Genomic DNA, 17,281 nt, shown 5'->3' with positions numbered 1-17,281 from the left:
GTGCACAACTCATAGGCTTGGGTTTCATGCCCACAAGCCACACTTGTGTGCCAACTCCTCCATAACCCTCAAGACTAGGGTTTGGAGTACCTCCCAAGCTACAAACCTCAACACTCCCTCTTAGTGAGCGAGGTACTTCCAACGCTAGGAAGTCTCCATCAACATCTCCGGCGACACTAGCCCATATGGTGTCCCTCACTGCAGCATACTTTGTAGAATGAACCCTGCAATCTTTGTAGTGCCTCTGCCTTATCATATCTGAACCTGAAGATCACAAACCCCCATAGGGTTGCTCCCTCTGAGGCTAGACTCTCTCTGAGCCTACATGATCTCCACTGGCTCAGTCCTGCAAGCACTCATCCTCCTGGATCAAATAACGCTCGTGCAAATCCCTCCAATCTCGGATATGCAGCATCACGATTTGATGAAGACTCGAGCTTGCCTATTTGCAGTCCATCACATGAATCCATCTCAATCAATCGAATCTCGTCCATGCCAAAGCAATCCTCGAGTTGTCCTAACAATCCATGGCAAGTCAACGAAAGTCCATGATCAACAGTCTCTCCTACAACAAACTATTGTTCACCAGGCTCTCCACCAATCCACTAGGACATCCAACCAATCTCGCTGCCAACCCAGTTAAGACCACATCTCCATGTCTTCAGCTGAAACCTCTGCTCCATGATCTAGACACCCACAACTCCCTATGAGTTGCTTCACTGTGCACACTCTGATTCACTATCCCTCAAAGTAGCTCAGACGCTCTGATACCATGTTGTTTTTCCACGGTGCTGGAAACTAGGTTAGGGTCTTAGAATCACTGACACTACCAATCCAAATACCACAACAAAGCTACTTTGCACAACGAAATATAAACAACAGTAAATCTACTAGTGCACAAAATATAGACAACTTTTTACAATTTTCAACCCAACTTCGTTATATTAATCCAACTGAATAATACAACAGTCTAGGGCTTTTGTACCAGAGGTAATGGCCCTCATACATCCATTGATACAAGGTATACAACAACTAGGGCTTGGTGTCAGTCCATCGATAACCAATTTGCCCATACAAGATACTCTGATTGTCTAGCTGATGTAGAGCTCCTCACATCTGCCTTGGTCTGTAATATCCCGTTACTGAGATATTCCCCAAACCCCAATAAACTCCAACCAAATATGTATAAATGATATAATAACTAGGAAGCTCAAAGTGATGAAAATAACAATGATGCAACATATAACAATATAACCATGAGATATAAGCAGATACTCAAGAAATGCAGAGAGAAATGCTAAGCCATTTTATTATACTGAGTAATAGAATGAGTACAGGAGGTGATCAGGAAGATGGCACCTCGACTTGCACAAGGCAAGTGAAGAAATACACTCAGAATAGCAAAGGAATGGCCTCTCTCTAAACTGCGTCCAAGCTGCTGGAGAACTGCCGTGCTGCTGCAAATCAAATGAGGATTTGGGGCTATTCCCCTCCTCAGAAAATGCTTAAACTTTGGAATCAGATTCTACTCAAGAAACCCAGAAAAACCCAGAAAGCTTTTCTGAAATGGCCGACCCCCGAAAATCGCCCCCTTGAGGACCCACACAATCCCTTAAGGCTCTCCCTGTCACTGAATAAACCCACCACAACTCTGCCTGAAACTCAACCAAAATCCTCCAATATGCAAGGGCTGATCCCCTGCTCAACCTCCCAGCACAAATCCCCCTGCAAAACCTCAATCCTGCTAGAAAGAACTGCGTCATCCCTCTTAAGACTGCGCAGTCATCCAAGATGCTCAATCCTCTTGCCAAAATGCTGATGAAACTACTGCAAGAATACTGATGGAAATACCTTGCCCGAGTAGGCACTCGAAGTCCCCTGGGGCTAAGGGTGAGATCTCCGAACAGAGACACTCGATGCACTAAACAGTGCTGCAGACTAGCTAAATAGCCAACATGCTCTAAGTCGAAGTGACTAACTCAAATGCACATAATCGAATGCCAAAATGAGGAAGCTCCTCTATCCTTTATAGTGTTGGCTTCTCTCAATCACAAGGCTCAGCTCCTCAACGTAGCTTTCCTCTTGCCACGTGTTTCTCACCATCTGCGCAGTTACTCCAAGTGTCTACGTGGGTCCCTCCGCTACGTGGTTCTTTGGCCCCCCTTGGCTCACCTTTTAAGTTACAATGTTGTGCTACTAGGGAGTTCTTTATTCATGAAGTGAGTATGTCTCCCTCTCCTCACCTTTTTATTTATAAATAGCTATAGAAGGCAAAATTGAGCAAAACCGAATATTCCAATTAGCTATGGCTAATTAGGAATATTACAGTCTCCCCCGACAAAATGTTGCTTGTCCTCAAGCAACTGAAGTGATGGATGCTGCAAGATCTTCACTCTCCCAAGTGGCATCCTCATCCGGTAAATTCTTCCACCTCACCAAGAATTCCCGGACTCTCCTGCTCCGCAGTCGCCTCTCCCTGGTATCAATAATAGCCTCTAGCTGCAACACTAAATGTCCCTCATCATTCGTGGGTGGTAGCTCATCTGTCACTATCACACGCTGCCCCAATGCCTTCTTCAGGCATGATACATGAAAAATGTTATGAATCTTGCTGCCTTGGGGTAGCTCCAACTCATATGCAACCTGTCCAATCCTGCCTATCACCCTGTATGGCCCATAAAAGCGGGGCTTGAGCTTCTTAGCCCCCTTCTGCTTCAGTGATGACTGTCGGTATGGCTTAATCGTAGGTAGACTTGGTCCCTTACCTCAAACTGTCTCTCTACCCGACCCCTGTCAGCATACAGCTTCTACTGGTTCTGTGCTGTAGCCATATTATCCTTGAGAGCTCGGAGAATATCCTGACTCTCTTGGATCCAAATCTTGGCTCTCGAAGCCTTGTTAGCACCAAACATCACGTCAGCGAAAGATAAAGGATGATACCCATACAAAGCATAAAATGGTGACATACCGATGGACATGTGATGAGTAGTGTTGTAGCAGTACTCCCCCAATTGCAGCCACTTCAACCATGCTCGCTGCTGTCCACTGACATAGTTATGCAAGTAGCCCTCTGGCCACTTGTTCACTATCTCTGTTTGCCCGTCCGTCTGTGGGTGATAACTGGTACTCAGTGTCAACTCCGTCCCCACCAATCGGAAAAGCTCCTGCCACAATCCGCCCATGAAACGACTGTTGCTGTCACTAGTGATGGTCTTGGGAAGACCATGTAACCTGAAAATCTCTCTGAAGAACAGCTCGGCCACCTGCGCTGCTGTGTAGTGTGCAGATATGGCGAAAAAGTGTGAGTACTTTGTCAGCCGATCAACGACGACAAAGATGCAATCCTTGCCCTGTACCATGGGCAACCCTGTGATGAAGTCCATCGAAATACACTCCCATTTCCCCTCTGGAATGGGAAGAGGCTGCAATAGTCCTGCTGGATGGTTCATCTCCCCCTTGTTCCTCTGGCAAACATCGCACTCCCGGACATGCTGGAGTACGTCCTCCTTGAGGCCCTTCCATGAGAACCTCTCTCTAATGGCCCTGTAGGTTTTGGTAAACCCCTGATGACCTGCCAATGGTGAATCATGTGACGCCTGAAGTATCTTCTTCTTGAGCTGAGACCCCTCAGTCAAGAAGATCCGGTCCCTATAGTAGATGATCTCATCGACCATCCTGTACCTATCATCTGCCATCTGCCCATCCAGAACCTCGCATGCAAATCTGTCCTTAGAGTACTCTACTAAGAGTCGAGCCCTCCAGTCTGTGTCCAAGCTCATAAAAGACAACATGGTTGGCCTACGTGAAAGGGCATCTGCTACCACATTGTTCTTACCCTTGACATACTCAATGTCAAAGTCATATGCTTGGATCTTGCTGATCCACTTCTGCTACCTCTCCTGTAGCTGCTTCTGCTCCAAAAAGAACTTGAGGCTGTTGTGATCAGTCCTCACCCTGAACCTGTTACCCACCAAATACTGCCGGTACTTAGCCAATGCATGCATGATGGCCAGCATCTCCTTGTCGTATATAGAATACAACCTCTCGTGCGGAAGGAGCTTCCGGCTCTCAAAGGCTATAGGGTGACCTCCCTGCATCAACACTGTGCCGATCCCCTCTCCCGACGCATCACACTCCAAAACAAATGGCTACGTAAAATCTGGCAACACAAGCACTAGGCAGCTGCTCATAACCTCCTTGAGCCTGTTGAAGGCTCGCTGCGCTGTATCCGACCAATTGAATGCCCCCTTCCTCGTCAAATCTGTCAAGGGTGCAGCAAGCTGTGAGAAACCTTTGACGAACTTCCAGTAGTAAGTACAAATGCCAATGAATCCTCGAAGTTCCGTCACGTTTCTCGGCTCCGGCCAATCTCTGATGGCCCTGATCTTCTCCTCGTGGACCCTCACTCCATCCACTCTTATGATGTGTCCCAAGTATAACATCTTCGTCAACCCGAACTCACATTTGGAGAGCTTGGCATAGAACTGCTGCTCATCCAAGATGTGTAATACTGTCTCAATGTGCTGGAGATGCTCCTCCCAAGTCCTGCTCTAAATGAGGATATCATCAAAGAACACCAACACAAACTTCCTTAAGTGACTGCGGAAGATGTGATTCATGCAAGACTGAAATGTAGCTGGGGCGTTGGTTAGCCCGAAGGGCATCACCAAAAACTCAAAGTGCCCATAGTGACACTTGAAAGCGGTCTCGGGAATGTCCTGCTCCCTCACGCGAATTTGATGGTACCCAGATCTCCAATCAATCTTTGAGAAGAACCGTGCTCGTCTCAACTCGTCCATCAAGATCCTGGGTATGGGGTATCTGTTCTTTAGGGTCTTCTTGTTCAGGGCCCTATAGTCAATGCACATCCTCAATGTGCCGTCCTTCTTCTTCACCAACACCACGAAAGAAGCAAAAGGACTTGTGCTTGGCCGAATGTGCACAAGAGCCAGCAACTCCTGAATGGCTGGCTCAATCTCATCCCGATAAGCCTTGGGATGCCTATAGGGGGTAGTACTCACTGCCTGTATGCCTTGCTCAAGCTCAATGGTGTGCTCAAACCCCCGGTCCGTGGCTGTCCCAGTGGAATCTCCCCAAACACTATGGCATACTAGTCAAGGATGGCCTGTATCTCTGGGTGCACCATTTGCCCTGTAGTCCCTGCCTCTGATGCATGCAACTCCACTGCCCACTCTACGTCTCCCTTCCGGAAGACTGCCTCCATCCGATGAGCTGAAACAGTCTGAGGCGGGTATGTGTGCTGCCCCCGTATCTTCTCATGCCTCCCTGTCTTCTCATCATCCCACTCCATCTCTAGGGCCTTCCAATCTGTAGTGACCTTCCCTAGAGTGATGAGCCACTGAACACCCGTACTATTTTGGTGTCCGGAATATTAACCACGAAGAAGTGGTTAGTCAGTGTGTAGGTGCCCATCGTCACTGATAACTTTGGAACATAATGAGCACACACCATGCTCTGATCTCCTGGGACCAAAACTGAAAATCCATCGAAGCTCTCTGTCGGTATACCTCTCCGCTCAACCATCTGTGCATCGATGAAGTTGTGGGTGGCCCCACTGTCAACCAAAACTGATACTCGTTGGCCACATACTGTCTCCCGTACGCGCAACGTTAAATACTTGGGAACTCGCAATGCTGCAAGGGCTCCTCCGGTAGGTGCAAAAGCTGCACCACCTGCTGCTGGTGGTGGAGGCGGCAAGGGACCCTGCATGGCATGACTATCTCCTACCTCCACATCATCCTCCTCATCCTCTTCCCGCTGCTCTCGGAAAAGACCTCAATAAAATGTGCTTTGCCTGCAGCACATCTATGTCCTGGTGCCCACGGCCCTTGACAGGTGAAGCACAACCGCTTCTTCTTCAACTCCCTCCTGGCATCATCATTAATCTGTACTCGTCCTGGATTCCCCTTCGGAGGCGGAATCCTCACATCCTTCCCCTTAGGCTGAAAAGCCTGTCGCTGGGGGTAAGGTGTCCGGGTCCTAGGTAAGACATCCTGTAAGTCTCGGGTCCTGCTAATAGCATCTTGAAGGGTGGTTGGTCTAGCGGATCTGACTAGACCCCGAAGTGGCTCTGCTAACCCCTCAACATACATGTAGATCCTCCGTGCCGTGGATAGATCTGGCACCATCATTGAAACCCTCAAAAAGTCCACAATGTAGGTCTCTGGGCTCCCTGTCTGTTGAGCTTCGTCAGCTCAACAAAGTGTTGTTCTGAATCCCTTCGGTCAAACCTCTTCATCAATCTCCTGGTGAACTCGGCATACGTTGTCACTGTGGAATGCCCGAGTGTAACCATCCCATGGAACCACCAATCCTAGGCCTCACCATCCAAATGTAATGTCACCACCTTGATGGCCTCTGTCTCTGACATCTGGTTAAGCTGGAAATAGATGTCCAGCTTCTCCACCCAAGACCTTGCCGAACTGTCAAATGTAGGCAAGTGAAATCTACTAGCAGTGCGGTGGGTGTCTCCATCATGATAATGCCGGTATCCTCTGTGATGGTCGCGGCGTCTACTGTCCCGCTGGAGCTGAACAAAGTCTCTGAATGAGAGGGCATCCCTAAACTCCTGCCCATAGGCCTGGTACTGCGCAAAATAATCACCCATATGACTGGGTTCTGCCTCTTGCTGTGCTCTGACCCCCATATCTGCTCCTAGGAAAGTGCGCATGGTAGAGCGTATAGGGGCATGTGAGGCCACTTGCTAAGTAGTATCACACTGAGTGGCACCCTGCTCTAGCAAATGGTGAGATGCACCCGATCCCTCTCCAACTTGGAAAACTCGTGGGCTCTCATGCTGTCTAGCCTCCACTGCTGCGAATCTCTGCCCCATCACCTTGATCTGCCTCGACAGGTACTGCACTGATTTGAGGAGCATGTCCGCAAATTTCTTCCCGTCATCATCTGCCATCAGATCCTCCTGCTTTACGTCCACCACAGGCTCCTCCTGTCCTGCGTCCACCACAGGCTCGTCTTGTTCTGCATCCACTACTGGAACACAGTCTCCCTTTCCGTAGGTGTTCTCCAACCTACGCCCAGTGTCTCTGTATCTCCTACCTCTGTAACAGATGTAGGGCTTTTCCCCCGGTGTCATAGATTGCTAGCTCCACAGGCTGAGCCAGGTCTATGCTCTGATACCACTATAATATCCTATTATCGAGATATTCCCCAAACCCCAGTAAACTCCACCAAATACGTATAAATGATATAATAACCGGGAAGCTCAAAATGATGAAAATAACAATGATGCAACATATAACAATATAACCATTAGATATAAGCAGATACTCAAGAAATGCAGAGAGAAATGCTAAGCCATTTTATTATACTGAGTAATAGAATGAGTACAGGAGGTGATCAGGAAGATGGCACCTCGACTTGCCCAAGGCAAGTGAAGAAATACACTCAGAATAACAAAGGAATGGCCTCTCTCTAAACTGCATCCAGATTCCAAGCTGCTGGAGAACTGCCGTGCTGCTGCTGCTGCTTGAAATCAAATGAGGATTTGGGGTTGTTCCCCTCCTCAGAAAATGCTGAAACTCTGGAATCGGATTCTACTCAAGAAACCCAGAAAACCCAGAAAGCTTTTCTGAAATGGCCGAACCCCGAAAATCGCCCCCTTGAGGACCCACGCAATCCCTCAAGGCTCTGCGCTGCCACTGAAATAAACCCACCACAACTCTGCTTGAAACTCAACCAAAATCCTCCAATATGCAAGGGTTGATCCCCTGCTCAACCTCCCAGCACAAATCCCCTTGCAAAACCTCAATCCTGCTAGAAAGAACTGCGTCATCCCTCTCAAGACTGCGAAGTCATCCAAGATGCTCAATCCTCTTGCCAAAATGCTGATGAAACTACTGCAAAAATACTGATGGAAATACAGTGCCCGAGCAGGCACTCGAAGTCCCTCGGGGCTAAGGGTGAGATCTCCGAACGGAGACACTCAATGCATTAAATAGTGTTGCAAACTAGCTAAACAACCAACGTGCTCTAAGTCGAAGTGACTAGCTGAAATGCACATAATCGAATGCCAAAATGAGGAGGCTCCTCTCTCCTTTATAGCGTTGGCCTCTCTCAATCCCAAGGCTCACCTCCTCCAACGTAGCTTTCCTCTTTCCACGTGTTTCTCACCATCTGTGCAGTACTCCAAGTGTCTACGTGGGCCCCCCCTCTACGTGGTTCTTTGGCCCCCCTTGGCTCACCTTTTAAGTTACAACGTTGTGCTACTAGGGAGTGTCTTTATTCATGAAGTGAGTATGTCCCCCTCTCCTCACCTTTTTATTTATAAATAGCTATAGAAGGCAAAATTGAGCAAAATCGAATATTCCAATTAGCCATGGCTAATTGGGAATATTACATGGTCGTACCTTGTACCTGCTCGGTGACTCCCGATCTGTAGCACTGCCTTTACCAATGATCCAAGTCCATCTAACCATTGAACCTCGGCTCAACAATCTGCTCTCTCGTTGATCGTTTGTCCATCAATACATCAACACATTGAGACACCTATTGAGTTGTTCACAATTCTGTTTGTGAACAACTCACAACTGCTCACTGCTGCTGCTCAGCTACTCAGGGACTTCAGCCCACTATAATCTTCCTATGCCGCTCCAATGAAGAATAACATAGGGCACAAAGGGCTGCCACCTCTCACTGCTGCAAGTCTCTTTTACAACAATGAACATGGGCTACAACAACTGCTCCTCTGGCTGATCAGACCTGAGCTCAAAACTGCCTTTCCTAGTGGTCACCTTAGTCCATCAAGGTGCCACATAGGCTATCAACCCTTCACCCAATCATGCAACAGTCCAAAGTCCTTGTCCACTGCTCTAGGGCTACTTTGGACACCTACACGCTGCCCTCCAACAATCCAAAGGTGTCCAATCCCTAGCATCCAATTCAACACAAATACATCAATAATGTCACATACCTTGCAAGGGCTGATGTCACTGCTGTAGGTCTGGTGCTTTGGTTAGGGCTTGTTGGCAAACTGCAACAACCCTCTTTCACTGCTCCAGGACCCCTTCCTTGATGGCGGCCTCCCTCCAAGCTAGTATGCCCACACTCCTTTGCTGTCCTGGGCTACTTCCAGCCCTCTTTTATGCCTCACGGCCTACCTGCTTCCAGAGTATTAGGCCTGTGGCCCTTCCTGTAACCACAACAGCCTTTCAGCCCCCTGTTCTGAAGAAGATAAGGCCTGTGGCCCACCTGTAGGTGCTGCTGAGGAATGTGGCCTGCTTCTAGGAGGAAGATCCCACCTCAAACTGTCCCGAAACATCAACAAAACTGCCCTTGATAGCCACGGAAACCTCCTGTAGTACTTCGGCTCTGTAAGAGACAAACAAACCCACGCAAATAGTCCCAAACAAGTTCGATCTGCCTTCTCTAACTCGGCTGCCTCAGAGATGCATCTTCTATGAATGGATGCACTTGGATGGGTGAGGAATGACCTCCAATGTCACTCCTATTTATACAAATTCATGTGGTGTCTCCAACATGCCTTGTGGCACACAAATACACTAGGCCAACTTACTCTAGGTGCCATAAAACCCACCAGCTGTCTTAAAAAATTCATATCTCAAGTTCTAGACTTCAGATTTGAGTGATTTTCGATGCTCCCAGTTGCTTTCGGGACGCTTTATCACCTCAAATCATCACATGTGCAAAACTCTTCATGGAATCACACCCTCATGCTCGGGTGCAAAGCCCACAGGCTTGGGGTTCATGCCCCCAAGCCACACTTGTGTGCCAACTCCTCCACAACCCTCAAGCCTAGGATTTGGAGTACCTCCCAAGCTACAAATATCAACAGTAAGTCCTCATATTGGTATTTTTGTAATGCTTGTAGACTTTTATGAGTTCTATTTTATCGAGATGGTGTGACTTCATAGTTATGATAAGCTCATGTAGTTCTACCTTGTCTTTATTTTGTTAAGCTCGAACAGGCTAGAAGGTGCATGCAGATTCCTTTGCGGATTAATATCAGTTTAATCAATATATGCATTTTACTGACCCCTTAACTGCACTTGGTCATTTGGATATTAACATGGTTTGTCTTTTCTAAATATTCTCTAATATTTGGCTACTGGGACATAGATTTGGTTTCTTTGTGATTTTCTCTGTTATGTTTTATTAACTCCATCCATTGACATGTCATTCTCTTCAATACATGAAATATTTACCTTTCCATTTGAGTTAATTCCGTAATATTGTGATGCTATGCAGGTAAGAATAGAGGGATCTGTAGAGAAAGTTCCTGAAGAAGAATCAGATGAGTACTTTCATAGCCGCCCACGTGGAAGTCAAATAGGTGCACTAGTCAGTAACCAGGTATATTGTTCTGTTTTAGATATTGAAAATAGATTCTTCCTGCTTCCCTGATTCAGGATTACACAAATTGCAGCTGTTGTTTTTGTAGAATGATTGTCAATATTTGGAGTATAATGGTGACATATCCCTTTACATTAGTGCAGAGCTCAGTGATACCTGGGAGACATGTCCTCCATCAAGCGTACAGTGAGCTGCAAGCCAAATATACAGATGGGTTTGTCTCTACTGTGCCAATTCTTTTGAATATAATGTCATTATGTAAAAACCATAGATGTTTTCAGGCACAAGTATTATGTTGATTGGAGAAAACTGTCTCCCAACTGTGTAAGAATTTCATTAGAAACAAGCAATCTAGGCCCTTGAATTTTCCTCATGGATTTTGTTTAAAGCAGGGAAATAAAGCTAATAGATTTTACACAACAAAAGAAAACTGCAGTTGTCCCGTTTTTTATAAATTCCCAGATAGTTGAACCTTGGGATGACATGTAACTAGTGCATTCAAACCATTGTACCATGATTTCTTCTATCCTGCATCTCTATCTGCCAAAAATTTGTAAACAACTTCCTGCTTTACAAAGAAATATAAGTATTGCTGCACCATTGCACTGATAGTTTAGAAGTTTTAACCTTGCTTACCATGCTCCTATAACTTTACTTCTGCTTGTAGCGACACCCTTACACCACTTTCTCAAACTTATTAGAACATTTGCTATTAATGTAAAGTCCCGACATTGTTCCTTTAATTAAAACAATAGCTGACCATGTGAAGTTTTTACACTTGCCTTCAGAGATGTAGAAATCCATTTAGGACACAGGATCATTAAATGTCCTAGTGATTTCAGATTTTATCTACAAATGAAAAAGTGCATAACAGATAAATCCTGTGCTGATGTAATAAAGTGAGCACCACTTTGAAGATTTTGATAAATCCATGCAAGAGAAGCAATGCCAACAAAATCTAAGACACAGAAGAAAACAATGATACATTTAGGACAGAGGATCATCAAAAATCCTTGTAATCTCAAATTTTATCTAGAAATGGAAAAATGTATAACAGAGAAGTCCTGTGTTGATGCAATAAAGTGAGGCCCACTTTGACGATTTTGATAAACCTGTGCACAAGAAGCAATACCAACAAAATCTAAAACAGAGAAAAAAATGGTACATTCACATAGTATACACATGATTCACAGGAAGCCTTTAACTGGGAAAACTAGATGAGAGTCACACCTCTCTCTCTCTTATTCCATTAATTCAACTGTTCACCATACAATATTTTAGGGATTCTGTAGCTTAATTTCACCCTAATATGTTAATCCAGAATAGATTAAAATCTTATTCCCTTAACCACTATGAAATTACATTGGGCCAAAACCATTAGCTGAAAATACACAAAATGGATGCCCTTCGGGTGCCAGCTCCAAACCCTCGCCTTGATGTGGTTAAGTCCACATGCAATGAATAGAATACATATCCAACATTAACTTCGACTATGTAGCAACTTACGGCAACAGGCAGCTTCTGGCAACAGTGGAAACAGAGAGAGAGGGACACCAAAATTTCGATTTTCCTTGTCTCCTTAGACTTCCCCAAACTTGTACTCATTTTGGCTTCCCAGCAACAAACTTTCCCAGCTACAAGAGAACTTCGCACTTCTGCCCAACAACAAGAGACTTTCACACTTCTTCCCAACTACAAGAGAATTCGAACTTGATGAGAGAGTGATGCTCCAAATGAATTTGTTGTGCTTCCTTTTATACGCTTCTTGTGGGGTCGAATAAGGTCCTTAGGCCGACTTGACATTCGCTTCGGCCGACATGGTGTGGAAGTTACATAATTCATATTTGACTCAATAATTAACCTTTTTACATGATTCAAAATCCCAAGAAGGGTCTTTTTTAGTGTACAATAATTCTAGAGACTGAGAATAAATCCTAGAAGTCCTCAATGGGGACATTGACCTAAAATATGGTGACCCAAGCATGAAACCCATGCTTTAATAAGTCACAATGATAATAATAAAAATTATTTTCTGTATTCTTTTGACAAGTACATTACATGATGACTCAAGCACATTATTGAAGACCAAACATAGTTACATTTTTGAACACACCCTCTGAACTAGGGAGGTATTCATAATGTACAAATACAATGGAAGATCTCAAACTATTTGAACCATGAAGAACTTTAGGCATCGCAATGCCATGGACTAGATTCTTGACCAGGGCAATCTATCCAAACAGTTACTCAATAGTTTAGGCACCGCAACGCCAAGGACTAGATTCCTGACCAGGGCAATCTATCCATGTGGGACTAAGATGGACTCAAGCTTTCAGCCCCATTAGGTACCCTCAGGCTTACTTGCTAACCGTCAACCAAAAATCCAGGTGTGTATCCAAAACAATGCTCTTTTATCATCACCACCTTTCCAACTTTAGGACTCAGACATCAACACAAAGTGTCAGCCAGATGTCTTACTAGGCGATGCTTCACTCACAAAGCCTCAACGCCCCTTAATTCGACAGATCAAGAATGGCCAATCTCTCCCAATCAAACTTGATTGGTAACCAGCATGCTATCAAATCTTTCAAGACCTGTTCAAGCACAACCCCAATCAATAATATACTTTCACATGTACATAATCAAATACAAACCTCCGGGGTCTTTCAAACAACTTGATGTTGCTTCTTAACTTTCCATAGTAGGACTATCAATCGAATCTTTGATAGAAGATTCCTCAATCATATGTTTTCATTCCTACTTTTCATGCAGCAACATGTCCTTCGAAATTCATTCTTTAATTAACATCAAGCTAAGTCCTCCCTCTCAACTAGGAAGCACCTCAGTATCCGGAATCCCTCTTAATCTTAGGGAGATATTTTCTATTCATGCTTTCTCCGATAGATCAACTTCTTCTTTTTCGACATTAGAGAATCTTACATGGATTCCAACCATTTCATCGGAGTTATCATCAACCTCATCATGCTTATCACATCAACGAGCATCTTCACCAAGTTGAAGATTGTGTACCTGCACGTCTTAAATAGTAAGTACAACCAAATCTATAGAAGCATGATGCTAGCCATATCAAAAACACAGAAGCATTTCATCTTTATCCATATCAGATACTCAAACTCAATAAACAAGAGACATATACTCTTCAACATCTTGCTAGGGACTTTGTTATATACCCTAGACTACTTCATAACCACATTCATTCCATCTAGGGTTTCAATATGTCTTCCAAAGGTATGACATACCTTACTACAACATATAACAAACCCTAGAAACAATTCACACTAATATAGATCTACAAAGTATCTAACAACCTTTCAAACACATATGTTAGACTTCTCATTAGGGATTCATACAAATCCTAGATTTCATACAAACAAAACAATCAAAGTCAATCACAACATGACCAACTTCCATTAGGGCTAGTTCTAACCCCTAGATTTTCAATCAACCATCAAACAATCACTAACATGACCAACTATCACTAGGGTTAGTTTGCAAACCCTAGATTTCCCAGCAATCATCAGACTTAGCCAAAAATTCAGATTTCAACAATCTCTTCACAAATCTCAAATTATCATATAGTCAACACTCATAAGAGATTTCTACTTCAACTAAGATTCAACTCCAAAACCCTAGAATTCCATTTTCACAAATTCAACAATCTTACACAAATCTCAAATCATCATATTTCAAAGATTTTACTTTGACTAGGGTTTAACTCCAAAACCCTAGAATTTCATTTTCAACAATTGCTTAATAGATTCCAAATTGTTATATCACACATTCTAGACAATTTAACTTCACTAGGGTTTAGCGAGAACACCCTAGATTTCTAGATATCATCGTTCTAGAATCTCAGACAAAGGCTTCCATTAAATCCCAAGGGTTATGACCATCAATGACTAGGTCCACACACATATCTAGGAATTCATAACCATACATGAGCATATCATATGTCCAACAATATTAATACATTTGTCCTAGACCAAGCTAATGTTTCCAACCAAAAAGGACATATCTATACATGCCTAAAAGACATTTCATGTGTATGAGATAATCAAACCCAACATCACAAACATCAATAAGAGTTAGACACACAATCATCTTGATTACACTTAAGGTTTGTTCAAACAAACATACACATACCAAAGGAAACATTTTTAAGACAATATAAAGGTCTTGCTCACACATTCCACCAAACCCTAATGAGCTATATTACATGTAGAAACATAGAAAACCCTATATTACCAAAACTTCAAAGGTTCTGGGATTTTAGACCTTATCATTCAACCCTAACAAGTTAGGATTTCCCGATCACACCAAAATCCCAAACAAGACATCATCAATAAAACCTTCAACTAACATTTCACAATATCCTAAGCAGCTTAGGTTTCCAAACATTTACATTAGCATACCCTTTGGTTAGGGTTTTCCAAAACCTATCTAGGGTTCTACATAATCAATCAAGAATATGAGTGGGGTGGGTAGATTTATCAAGAGATGAATCACCCAAATAAGAATCACTAAGATTCAATACAGCTAGTCACAACAAAGTTAGTAGTAGATCATAAAATGAATAATCCTTTCAATCACTGTATTTAAAGCATACCTTCGATTCTTGACTAACCTTGTCTTGAGAGATCCTCCTCCTTGCAGATGTTTTCCTTAGTAAAGACAACAGAGGGAGAAAGGTGATCAGTATTTAATATAATCACAACTAAACGAGTGCATGAACCCAAAATTGAAGAGCCATGAGATTCTTATCTTTGGGAGTTGTTGGGGGCTCCCTCCAAAGCTTGAGGGAAACCTACAAACTTAAAACAATACAAAAAGGTCTTTTCCAAAATATGTTAAAAACCTATAAATTCTAAAACATTTAAAACAAGATATATAAAGCAAGGACTTAATAGTGTAAGTCCCTAATGTTGGGTTCTTCGGTCTTGACTTTCATTGAGTCTCCTTCTATAGCAAGGTTGGCCTGATCTCTTCCTCTCTTCTTATTCTTTGGATTTTCAGGATAGTCACTTTTATAGTGACCCTTCTTCTGACATTGATAGCATTCTATCTTGGATGTGTCAACTTTCTTCCTCGATCCCTTTGATCTCTTTCCTTTATGATGAGCAACATAAGCATTTGATACTCCTTCAGGGTTGACAACCATTGAGATCCTTAATTCTTCTTGACTACAGGCGGTTCATAATTCTTCAAAGGTGGGAGCTACCTTCCAACTATTGAGACCTGCAACAAATGTACCCCAAGAGGGTGGCAATCCTAATAGGGCAGTGATAACAAGTTCTTTGTCTGGAACAATCTCATCGATGGCCAAGAGATCATCCCCGAGTCTAGTTATCTTACAAAGAAGGTTGTCACAATATCTTCTTTAGTCATCTTTGTAGTCCTCAGCTCATTCTTCAAACTTGCTACTTGATCAATGTTCTTAATAGTGAATAGCTTCGACAAGACTTCATACATCTCCTGGGCATGATCGATGTTAGCTATGAATGGGACAAGATTGTCTTTTATCCCTTCTACCATCAGAGTCATAGCCACCAATTCTAAATCCCTGAATTTCGCTTTGTCAACATCACTGGCTTCTTCAATAGGATTCTTTACATTTTCTTTTACCAAATCCAACACCTTGCTCTTCTCAAGGATTAGGTCAATCCTCTTCTTCCAAGATCTGAAGTTAGATGCTTCTGCAAGTTTGTTCTCACTCTTGATTGAGTTAGACATCTTATTTGAATATAATAGACTCCTTCCCTGAGATAGTTGTTGAGAAATCTAGGGCATGTAATGTTAGCAATTTCTCTGCTTGATAATTGCTTGTGATATGTTTGTTCTTCTTTACTTATGATCTTTCACTTTGTTAGCTTATTAGTGTGTTCTTTTCATCAAGACAATTATCAAAATAAATAACGACAAGTGACATAGTATATAGGCTTCTTCAGCCAGGGCCAAAACCTCTCACCTCTTGAGAGGAAAACCCAATCAAAATTCTTCTTCTAGATCTTCAATTGATAAGTACCAAGACCATGACATTGACCCTTGACTCTAGTATCCTCTTCAAGAACCTTGTCACCAACTTGGTCTTCCTAGTTCTTCCTTCTCTGCTTCTTCTAGAGAAACTCGGTCTCTATTTCTTATACTGCACTTTCACAACTACCCTAGAGAATCTCGGTCTCTAGGTCTTCTAGAGAAACTCGGTCTCTACTTCTCTGTCCCAGAAGATTCCTTCCTTCGCTATCTAAAAGAGACCTATTCATTGCCTCCCAGAAGATCCCTTCTTCGCTGCCCCAGAAGATATCTCTTTGCTGCCCAAAAGATCCTACTTCGCTGCCCCGGAAGATTTTACTTTGTTTTCCCCAGAAGATTCTTTCTTTGTTACCCTAGAAGAGTGTCCTTTTAGCTTTAGAGAAAACCCTTTTTCACTGCCTCTTTTTCGCACTTCTTTCTGCACTTTTCTTCGTTGGAATGAGTTCGAACTTGATGCTTAGAATGGAGGCCAAGTTCCTCTATTTATACCCCTCTTCACTAGGTCTTTAGGCCGACTTGACAGCTGGATGTAGGCCGACTTGTTCTAGCAGCTTCTTCAATGTTTGTAGGTCGACTTGAAGAGGTTAGGTGACAAGTTCTTTGGAGGATACTTTACATAGACAAGATGACCTTTTACAAAGTGTAACATGATTTCATTTACATGACATTGACCCTTATATTTTATGACTAGATGACAAATAAATCCTAAAGACTCTCAATGGGAGTCTTGACTCAAAAGCAAAATCCCTTGCTCATGAAACCCATGAAGCAAGTCAATATAATAATTTCATTTTTCTTATTTACATCTCTTTACATAAAATCATAATTACATTTCATTATGAAGACCGAACCTAGTTATACCTTTCAACAATAGTTCCTA

The 17,281-nt window shown here is 43.3% G+C and overlaps 1 protein-coding gene across 3 annotated transcripts in view; it reads left to right on the top strand.

Moving 5' to 3' along the window:
* The window catches only part of LOC149251347 (pyridoxin (pyrodoxamine) 5'-phosphate oxidase), a 172,350-nt gene that overhangs the window by 117,698 nt on the left and 37,371 nt on the right, over positions 1–17,281 (top strand). For all 3 annotated transcript variants that reach the window (XR_016266872.1, XM_089459362.1, XM_089459363.1), the window contains exons 12-13: positions 10,246–10,350; positions 10,494–10,564. Coding sequence is in view for 2 of the 3 variants with exons in the window: in XM_089459362.1 (XP_089315488.1) it covers positions 10,246–10,350; positions 10,494–10,564 (176 nt within the window). In the remaining variant the exon portion in view is untranslated. The remainder of the gene's footprint in view (positions 1–10,245; positions 10,351–10,493; positions 10,565–17,281) is intronic.

This window comes from Pinus tabuliformis, chromosome 7, assembly GCF_031772625.1.
Source record: "Pinus tabuliformis cultivar Carrire ecotype Pingquan chromosome 7, CPIR1, whole genome shotgun sequence".
NCBI classification, from domain to species: Eukaryota; Viridiplantae; Streptophyta; class Pinopsida; order Pinales; family Pinaceae; genus Pinus; species Pinus tabuliformis.
The sequence above is the reverse complement of the archived record's forward strand: the minus strand, read 5'-3'. Positions and strand labels throughout refer to the sequence as shown.